At 37.3% G+C, this 11,132-nt stretch overlaps 1 protein-coding gene across 2 annotated transcripts in view; it reads right to left on the reverse strand.

Annotated features, from left to right (window-relative positions):
• ETV4 (ETS variant transcription factor 4) overlaps nucleotides 1-10,763 on the reverse strand; it is a 46,051-nt gene extending 35,288 nt beyond the window's left edge. For both annotated transcript variants that reach the window (XM_032237852.1, XM_032237851.1), the window contains exons 1-4: nucleotides 10,584-10,763; nucleotides 9,510-9,615; nucleotides 9,322-9,391; nucleotides 7,917-7,964 (exon numbers count right to left, since the gene is read on the reverse strand). In XM_032237852.1, coding sequence (XP_032093743.1) covers nucleotides 7,917-7,964; nucleotides 9,322-9,391; nucleotides 9,510-9,563 — 172 coding nt within the window. In that variant the 5' untranslated portion in view covers nucleotides 9,564-9,615; nucleotides 10,584-10,763. The remainder of the gene's footprint in view (nucleotides 1-7,916; nucleotides 7,965-9,321; nucleotides 9,392-9,509; nucleotides 9,616-10,583) is intronic.
• Nucleotides 10,764-11,132: the final 369 nt, after the last annotated feature.

An 11,132-nucleotide genomic window follows, 5' to 3' on the forward strand; every position in this document is an offset into this window, starting at 1 on the left:
CTTGAGTTCATTAGCTTATCTTGGGTAAGATTTAAGCAACCAGAGACAGATGTTCTCAGCTATAATTCCGTTGGAAGTACAGCCAATAGTGATGGATGCCGGGAGTATTCTAGTAGTTAGCAACATCTGGAGTGCCACAGTTACTTCCTACTGAAAATAGCTGTGATCTTGTAACTATTCTTTAATGCTCGCCGAACAATGAGAGGACTGAAATGAGTAATGCAGGAAGTTTATTTCCAATTTAACATTATGTGCAAATCTATAGTAGCTCCTATGACTCAACTAGCTATGGTTTAAAATGAATGCCTCAGTCAAAGAAAACTCTGATAGCTTGAAGATGAATGAAATAAGTGTTTTAATTAAGTAAAATGAAGGGGAAAAATAGAAATACTGCCCAAGGCTGAGTGAGGAAGCACAATTGTGGATCCAGCCCATATTATTAGGTTAATCATAACACCAATGTCTTTTGGAAAGTTTCAAATTTGCTAGCATTTTTCATCTATTTTAAAGTTAAAAATGGGAGGGGAGGGACCAAAAAGGAGAGAGGGGGAAACCTGAACAACAGTGAAATCACAGTCTGTTATAGTCTTTAATGAAACAATGGAGGTGGTAATAGACATTCTAATTAGATTTTAACAGTTGCTGGAAATGGTCCAGGTTATACAAAAGACTGCCTACAAAACAGTTTAAGATGAAGCAGAAAATGATAATCTCTCTTTTGAAATTACACCATCCAATTGTTACTCAGATGTGGCCTCTCAGCAAAAGATTCTTTAGTAACACTTTGTAATGAAACATTATTCTTAATAAAGAAGAAAAATTTACTAAGTCCCAACTTTTTTTCAGATGCAATATTTTTCTGTGCAGAATCTACTTTTGGAAGAAGTCCTGAGCAGAGGGGAAAATAGTGGACAAGATCTGCTCTAGATACCAAAATCAAGAGCAGAGACACAAAGAGATTCGTAATAGCATATTTATGTGATTGCTTACCAATCCTACACAAACAACTAATTCAGGTGTTTCCATGGTATTGTTTTTTATCATAGCAGTTTCAAATGTCAGCCTTTTCCCCAGATTGGCTGAGGGCTGAGCTACAACAGACTGTTTTGGGGTTGGCATGGTGTACTCATAGTAGATTAATGTACGGGTAGTCCTGGAATTACAGCCAGTCAATGTTATGATGGACCTTCCCAAAGCTATTTACAATCCAGTTTTGAAGTTGCCACAGCCAGCCTAGATCCCCATGATCACATTTCAGGCGCTTGGTAATCGGTCTGCATTTGTAGATATTTGTAGCATTCTACATTCACATGATTGCAATGTATCATATTTTTTGCAAGAAAACAATGTTTGCTTCTGGTTTCTGGAAAAAGATGCCAAGTGGGTGTAATGGGCATTGTTTTATATTTAATGACCATTGTGTTTGCTAACAACCAACCTGTTTATTTTATGATCAACCCACCCATACCCAAAAAAGATCATAAAATGACCAATGCAACGTACGTATTAATTCCAGACTAAATTATGGTCGTAGGCCCAAGGCTACTAGGCCACTAACCCTAAAAATTCTGACTTGTGGCAGTAAATGAATGTAACTAAAGGTCTTATTATGTGGAAGAAATATCTTTAGCAGAGATTGAAAAATACATTTATGCTTTGTTGCAATAGGTTAGGGGAAAACATTCCAACATAGGCTAAGTAAAAATTCATAGGATCTTCCTTGGGGGAAAAATATCTTCTTTTAGCGGGTATTTTATAGATTTACATGTAGGCCATAAAATGGTTTGTTTGATTTCTGTTTAGTGCAGCAGTCACCAACTGGTGGTCCATGAGCAAATTTTGGTGGTCTGCAGAAAAATTATTTGCATTTTTTATATTGCACTAAAAACTTTTTTTTAAAAAAAATCATATTAGTGGTTTAAAATTTAAAATTATGCATTTAGTGGTCCCTGAGTCCAAAATATTGGTGACCCCTAGTTTAGCATATTATATAAAACCAGTTTCAGTTGTAAACCATGATATATGCTTTATACAGTATGTTTTTTGAAAGCAGCCAAATGCAGTGTATTCAATTAACATGGATAAATAAATCATGACTTAGTACCCATTGATTGGTAACCAGTTAGGACTATTATTCCAGAATTCCCTAGCCACTTCTACAAAAACCCTGAGAAAGTTGAGGAATCACTAACAATGATTTTATAAATTGAATATTTTCCCAATTAAGTTTCATCATCCACCTCATTAAATTTCTAGTTTCTCTCCAGCTTACATTAATTGCTTTTGAATCTTACTTGCAATTAACAAAGCTGACTTAAAACAATGGCTGCATTCACATATTATTCTAAGCTGTAATATAGTTTATTTGGCTTGGATTTAGCATGCTGTGATCGCATACATTATTATTTACTAATTAAACCATGCTTAAACAACCTGTGTTTTTAGGGTAATGTATGACTTCAGCCAATGTTTCAGTACATTATCGCTGCATATATTATCATAATACTGTCATAATTTCTATGGAATATAGTCCATTAAGTTTCATTTTCTTTGTCGAAAAACAATACAAAAATAAAATGTGGTCAGCCTGGTGAATGACATATCGTATTTATTATGTATTCTACTGAATGATTTGTTAAATCATTTACTAACCTCAATGAGACTCTGGATTGGAGCCAATTAAAACTGCAATGCTGAAACACATTTACTAGGCACCAAAATATAATGTTAAATACTGAAGAAGTGGCAGAACAAGTTTTAAAATGATCTCAAAATTAAGCCCTTTCTGATCCAGGGACAAAATTACCATTGTATTACAGTGAATCCCAGACAGTCTGTCTTCTTTTGCATTATATTCTGGCAGAAAGGGGAATTATTTTTATTTATATAGCACTATTCATGCACATATCACTTGACCCACTGTAGGGAAGTCTGTACCTCCCAAAATGTTGAACTCCCATCACACTAGATCGTTAATCACTTGGCTGGGGCTGATGGGAGTCTCATACTTTTAAAAGGCAAGATTTAAGGAAATCTACAGTAAAGCAGAGAATTAATTAAAGAAGCCATAGTCTGCACAGAAAATCTGAGTTTTCTAAGGAAAAGAAGCAACGTTTAACTCATTCATAATTGCCAATGGTTCTTTCATTCACAGCTGTTTTTACTCCCTTTGGTCCCCAAGATGACTTTTGCAAGATAAATGGGTAGGAAACACCAGCACGATAAAAGCAGGGAGGGGAGAGAGAGAAAAGAAAAACTGCATAGAATATCCCCTCCTTTCTTCAATTATTTTCCAGTGCACAATTATCCTCTTCCCCTTAATGCCATCATGCAAAGGATAAAAGGCTGCCAAGACCCTTTCACACAAAGCGAAATGCATAGTTTGTTAACCAAACACATTTTTTTTCAGAGATAAGATGATCACAGCTGCACAAACTATTGGAAAAACATTAGAGAAATCCACATTTACGTTTGAGGCACAGGGATGAGACTAATCATCCCCATGGGATGATATCAGCCAGTTTGGTTTAGTGATTATGGCATGAGGCTAGAAAATGGGAGATTGTCAATTCCAGTCCCACCTTAGCCATGTAAATCAACCTGGTGATTTTGGGCCACTCTTTTTCTCAACCCAATCCACCTCACAGGGCTGTTGTGGGAAAATAGGAGGAAAGGCGATTATTAGACATGTCTGCCACCTTGAGTTGTTTATAAACGTAATACAGGTGGGATATAAATAAATGCTTTATCTGTTCAATTTATTTGTGGAAATAATTCATGGAAAATATCAATGGCTCCAGACCTTTTACCAAAGGCTAAAGAAAATACAATTATAAAATACAGATTTTGGTCTAAAACTGGAAGTAAGCAATGGAGAATCTTTCTTCCTATCAATTTGACCATTGCTAGATAAGTCTTGCTAGATAAGTCTTTATTCCAACCAGTTTTTAATGTAATTTTACACTTCTTTTATTTTAGATAAAGCTTCAAACTCATGCAGAGATGATTTAAGAGTCTTTAGCACACCCATCTAAATCCAAGTAAGGCATCTCATCTCTGCTATGAATGCCTTTTATGAGGATAAACAATTATACTCTCAGATAAAACTCCGGCACATTCTACCACCCAACCTGGACCACACAATCAACTTCAGTAACATACTTGACTGGATTTGGGAAGCAAACAGGATAAGACATATTTAAGAAGTGGCTAGATGGCACCCCTTATTCAAGTCACTGCATCCCCTAAAGTAGCTCTCAGCCTTCCCTTCCTTTGATGTTGTCAGAGCAGAATTTTTAAAAAAAAACAGATAAAAAACCCCCACCTGTTTCCACTTTGCTGAATAAGGATAAAAGGTAGCAGTCACGGCATAGGCATCACTCCCTGTGGGTTTGGCTTGTGGCCACCACTCCCATCAAACACGTATCTCTATTCTTACAGTAGCTTCCCTGGCACATCTTTCCTAAATAGGTTTGCATCCTCTTTCCCAATAGATCAAGAATAAAATTTCTGCAAGATTATTCAAATTGTAAGGCAATCTTAACTGAGTACTACAGAGAATCACCAACACCCACCCCCTTGAAAGCCGTGCTTTGAGTGTCGAATGCAGACTCTACCTCCCCGCCACCAGTGTGAAGCTCTTTGTTAAGTGAGTTTTGCCCCATTTTACGACTTTTCTTGCCACTGTTGTTAAGTGAATCACTTCAGTTGTTAACTCAGTAACATGCTTAAGTGAAGCTGGCTTCCCCATTGACTTTGTCAGGTAGCAAAAGCTGATCACATGACCTCTGGACACTGCAACCGTCATAAATGTGAGTCAGTTGCCAAGCATCTGAATTTTGATCACATGGGGGTGCTGCAATGGTTGTAAGTGTGAAAAACAACCATAAGTCACTTTTTTTCAGTGCTGTGTAACTTTGAATGGTCACTAAATGAACTGTTGTAAGTCGAGGACTATATATATTCTCATTGTGGGTTTTTCACTATTTTATTGCTCCATTATCTTACTTTTGTTTCCACTCTTTTCATTTCTTTCTTTTTATTGTTGCAAGCTGCTTAGAGTAGCCCCATAATGAGATAGGCGGCAAATTGGTTTAATAAATTAAAAATTAAAATAAAATGAATAGGTTAATGAAAAAGTAAAATTGCTTCATGCCTTTCTCTGCTAGTGCATTTCATTAAAGGGATTTTTTTAAAAGATGAAACAAACAGTAACTTGTATTTTAATGCTAACTGTAAAGAACCTTCCTTCCTCTGAAAGTAACTTAGAAATGCAAACAAACATTTCTTCACAGGTTAGTTTTTAACAAAGATTTATATTAAATGGCCTTGGAAAGAGGGGTAGAGCAATGTTTGTCCATCTCAACAACGTTAAAACTTGTGGACTTCAACTCTCTCAAGAATTTTCCAGCCAGCATGCTGGTTGGAGAATTATGGGAGTTGAAGTCCACATACCTTAAAATTGTTGAGATTGAAAAATACTGGATTTGAGCAATCTCTCTCTTCCACTAGATCCAATTAGAATCTTAGATTGATATTCAAAATGCAGTTATGCATGCATGCATTATGCATGCATGCAATTGCTTCAGTTTATTTGCAATAGTTTTTACTTATCTAGATCTGAAATCCAGGGATATATCAACATATCTTGTTTCACTGGCTCTAAACTTTGCATATGCATGGCTAGATAACTCATATGATTATCTACTTTTGTAAACCATGTGACTTGTAGATAATTCTCCAGCAAGCCTCGATGAACAAGATAATGGCTTGGTGCAACTTCTGTTTTAGTCTGCGGAAGATTAGTCTAGGTTTTTATTTTATTTTATTATTTTTTTTAAAAAAAAACTGCTGAGCTGTTCCAAAGTGTTAATATCCTCATTAAAGGATATAAAAGAACTTGGTTATCAATTTGGCTCCTTCTAGATGAGGGGTAATCCAGTACCAACTGTGTTGGAGGGGAATGAGGAGTGTTTAAATCTCACACATCTGGATTTCAGAACTAACATTATTCTGTTTCAATTCTTTTAACAAAGAAGATGAATATTGGTGGGGGGTAGCATTTCTAGGAACCTTAGTTTAGATTGTTTAACCATATAAATCACTTAAATATAAAGTATCAAAATAAAGAGTAAACTGTTCCCACTTCTAATAATATGCACCATGAAGTGTAAGAAAAGTCTTGATTTGGAAAAAAAAATATTTTATTTTTATTTAAGATATTGTAACTTAAAAGAAACCACAAAAACAATTCATTTTTCCTGTCTTTGTTCTAAATCGTTTGCTGTAATCAGCAAATCTTAAGATCTCAGAATTCAAATCCAATTCTAAGCATGTTCAGGTTTTGTTTGGTTTTTTTTTTCCTCCTTTAAGGAAAAGAGGGAGGAAAGCAAGCATTTAGTCTTCATGGTTATGTGTGTGAAGTCCTCAACTTATAACCAGTTGCTTAGGAATTGTTTGAAGTTATGACTGACTTACAGCCTGAATTTGAAATTCAGACAACCATCCAAAATGTACAGCTGTTTGCAATGTCCTGCAGTCATGTGGCCAAGATTTACAACTTTTTTTACTAGAAAGTGCTATTTATTCCAGTTTCTGGCAAAAAAAAAAAAAAAAAAAAAAAGCAGATTGGGGACAATGGGTTTGTTTAATGGCCATCACAAAAAAATAAATATATTTATTTTTTTAAATATATATATTTAATAAATATATTTAATAAATAAATAATAAAGTTTTAAAATTAGGGATGGTCACATGGTGATTTGCTTAATGACCAACATGACCTATGACCATAATTCCAGATTCAATTATGGTTGTGATTTTAAGGACTACCAGTGCATGTTTTCAATTCTATATCCTACCTCTTGCAGTCAATAACATTAGTGTGGTCTTTGTATTTTACACTAAGATTAGGAAATAAAATTCTATAATTACATGTTCTTGCTTAAGTTGGATCAATTTGGAGTTATAGAGATTTTCCAAGTTTTTTCATTAAAACCATGAAGTTTACTTTCAAAAATAAATGCAGTGTTCTAGGATATTCATTTTCCCAGGCACAATAGCAAATTCTCAATTTTTAGGCAGCAGAGCTGCAAAAAAAGGAAGTTATTAGCAACACTTTAGTTTAGCATTAACCAAACTGTGTTGGAATATCAATTGGGCTGACAAGTACAGTATTTACTTAACTTTTTTTTTAAAAAAAAAAGAATTATACAGGAACATATACATGAATATGGAATTCCTTCTTCCATATTATACACTTTTTTCAAAAAAATATGACTGCTGATCAGCTGCTCGCTTTAACTCCATTTTTGCACTGGTTTCAGAGAGCTCCACCAATTTCAGTGAAGCAGAGGAACAATATACATGCAAAGTAAACACACAGATAGCCTCTGTAACCTTTTCAAAATGCCATGTCCCCAGATCCACACTTTCAAGAACAAAATAGAAAATCCATTTCTAAACTGCAATTAGCTACTATGTATCTTAATTGGGCACTTAGGGAATGGGCAGATTTGAAGTTTCTCATCCCAGGTTAATGTTCATCAAAATGGAAGAAAGAGCAGGAAGTAATGAAAACCAACAAGGTTCTAAGGCAAGTCCCATTTTCAAACCACCCTGCTTCAAAAGCTTTAAAGCAGGGAGGGGCTCCATGGGTTTTTGCAAGTGGGGGAAGCCGAGCTCCACTGGTCAACAGTCATCACTCCAGAGGGCTGGAAAGTTTGAAGGCCCTTTGCCAAGTTCCTTTCATAAGCAAATACCAACACAATGATGCCATTCATATTCTTGAATTTACTCAGGCTCAGTTACACTGAAAGCAGATGGAAGCAAAAGGAAAGATACTTAAAAGTATGATGATAATGGGTATGACAAGGAAGGAGGCAGCAAACAAAGAAAGATCCGTAAGATAGCCTTACCTTCAGTCAGCCAAGTTTCCTGGAACTGGCTTAGATCAAGGAAGAGATCTGCAAGGAAAAGAGCAGAATGTGATATCACTGAACAGTAGTTCTGGAGAATGTTTGAAAGAAACAGTTAAGACAGCATTTCTCAATCTTGGCAGCTTGAAGCTGGTGGCCTTCAAGTTCCAGAATTCTCCAGGAAGCAAGCTGGAGTTGAGGTCCATCCATCTCAAGTTGAGAAACACTGGATTAAAGGGACATAGCAAGGAAGCCCAATATAATCTAAGGATGTCATGAAACAAAATAGTTTTGTTTCAAACCTTTAACCAAAATAGCCCCACTAGGAGCAATCCTTAAGACACTACATTCTTAAATTCAGGGCATTTTATTCCAAGCTCACAATCCTAAAACATCCAACTCTAAACTGAGTAATAATGTTGTTTAAGTCCTCTCTGAAATGGTAATAAAAAGAGCTCTTTCCTCAACCCTAGCAGCTGTTTCTTCACAATTACTCTAGTCCCACAGGAAAAAAGGCTGGTCAGGTAAAACTGATTTTTCTAAACTAATCCATGTTTTCAGAACTGTCTCACTAAAATAGAAAGCAGCTATGCAGCCTGCAAGCATCCAATGCCTTAGCCACTGCAGAATTATGGAAGATTCATTTCAAAGCTGTTAAGAACAAACTTTTTCCAGAATTAAAAGGAAAAAAAAGAAAAGGCATTTCTGTCCCCATTGAACTCATTAAAAAATCCCAATTATCAATATTCAAGCTAAATAGAGAATCCCAATTATTAATATTCAAGCTAAACAGAGAATGTTAACCTTTTAAATATTTTATATATGGTGGCTAACAGTCAGGAAGATGGAGGTTCTTAAGAGAATTCTCTTAGATTGTGGTCCAAGGACTTTGTAGTATGGAAGCAAGACACAGTTGCTTCTCACCAAGAGGGTTCTGAAAAAAAAAATCTGTATCCTCAAGGTGTAGCTCTCCCAAGACAAAGAGATGATCTCCAAACATTACTTATCCTGTTCATTAGGTAAGCATTGCAGCAATTATGACGTGCTCTCATCTAGGCTGCAGACTAAGATTATGCAAAGAAGGAAGGTACATTTTCTGAAACATCATTTTTGATTATTCAAGTCAGTTTCACAGTTATCCAAAATGAAAGAACCAAAAATGGTCTTTTTTGGATCATGTGCTGGACATTAATCTTTAGGGAATCTGGGTCTATGATAAAACTGTGTTATTCCCTGTTTGCAAAAAAGAAAGCATGATTGCACTGGGACATCATTGCATTCCCAAATCAGGTTGCGGCTTCAAGCTAGAAAACTCTGGAACAGGATCGCCTCTGATACCCTCCATATCTGCCCCTGCCCCCCCCCCACACACACACACCTTCTGAATCTGGGACATGGGGCATACCTGGGTCCATAGATTTCCTCCGTGAAGCCATCACAGTTCTGCTGTCCATAGTTCCATTCCCTGTTGGCTTCTGTAAGTAGACAAACAACACTAAAGTTAATATAAGACAGACCACTGTACCGGGTGCTCAAACTACTGCTCAGAAAAAAACAGAAGCCTTAAAGGGCAAACTCCCGCCCCTCACTAACCTGTGTGTAAGGCACTTGTTGGTCCAAATATCCTTTCATCCTCCCATCAGTCATGGATGCAACTTTCTCAAAGACATGGAGGGCAAATGAAATATCAACCAGGTAGCTGTAAAGAAAGAAAGAAAGATGCATCAATACATTGAAGTTTTTAAAATGCTACTTGTGATAAGTTCCTTATTGCATGCAATTTCCAGCAGCATCTGAAAGAAGGGTCTCTTAAGCGGATTACCAAGGCACGGGTCCTTTTCCCCTGACCCTCCTGTTACTCTTGCCTGTTGGAATGCCAAAACTGAAAAGGTGTTCCCCTCCTCAGAAGAAAAGTCCTTTAATCTGACGCTTTCAGATCTGTTGGGATTACAACTCCCCACATTTCCAGCCTTTATGAGCCATGTGCTATCTTGAAGATGGATGCAATGTACAGCAGGGGATAGCATAACGAAATGCCTAATGAAGGAGGGTGGATGCAATCCTTAACCGAAAGTCTACTTTCAAAACTCAGATCCTCTGCAAACCTTCTCACCCTTCTGTGCTCCTGCAGTGTCCTCCTTTCCCCTTCCTCCTTTTCTGAGTGCTTGGATATTATTATTATTATTTGCATCTTTAGCCCTATAATTTCCTCCACCCCGCCCTCAGACTCTGCTTTGCCCATCCCACTGGACAGGAGTTTAAATCCTACCAACAACTCCTGCCCAGTTTTTCTCCTCTTCGCAAGTTCAAGAAGCCAATCTTCATTAATCACCTCCCTATGCATCTTGTATTGGGGAGGAAGCCCCATTGACTTCAGTGAGACTTCGTTGCAATATGGAATAAGATTAGGTTTAAATCTCTCCAGCTTCAGATACCCCTCTGTTTGTTTCGGCTGCCCTTTTCCCCCAGGCTTCGACCTTTAGATCTTCTTATTTGCCCGTGTTTGCGATATGATTCTCTCTACAAAAGCAGCCCTGCTTCGCCAGCACCCACTAGGCCCCATAGCTCTTTTTTTTTTAAAATCCTCCTCGTCCGTCGCCCCCTCCCCAACTTTTTAAAAAGTATGTGAAATAAAGGAGTTTCTCTAAAAACTTATATTTTCCTCACCTCACTTCAAAGTGGAAACGCGGAGGGTCAGTTCAGGTCTTTCCTACTGGCCCCCACCTCAAGGCAGCTGATTTCAAACAAGAAGAATATACTGCTTCGCGAAAAAACAGAGTCGTGTGGAGTTGCTCCCGCCTCTAGCCCGCAGTCGTTTCCTCTTTCACAGAAACAGACTCTTTTCTGTTTCTCTTTGTTTCATTGACTTTGTGAATGAAAGAAAGGAGGGGGGAATTCCCTAGGCTTGCTGAGACACGCCCAACCAATCAAGGCTCAACTTGTCCCTCAACCCGATTGGAATAAGGCGTGGTTTGAATGCTTTCAGCCAATCAGCTCGAGGTGTTCCAAGATTCATTCAGTGTTGGAACTCTCATTCATAAAAAAAACAAGAGCGCCCAAAGTTCATTCATAAAAGGCTGCCGAGGGAGGGAATGTGTCACGGGTTGTAGATTCGAAGGCTTGGCTTAAATGAATCCGTTTTCTAATTGGCCTGAAACTGGTTATGCAGTTACGTAAGCAAGGGTGTAAGTATAGTTGTTTACTATCCGTTTTTAA

Source organism: Thamnophis elegans, chromosome Z (genome assembly GCF_009769535.1).
Source record: "Thamnophis elegans isolate rThaEle1 chromosome Z, rThaEle1.pri, whole genome shotgun sequence".
NCBI lineage: Eukaryota > Metazoa > Chordata > Lepidosauria > Squamata > Colubridae > Thamnophis > Thamnophis elegans.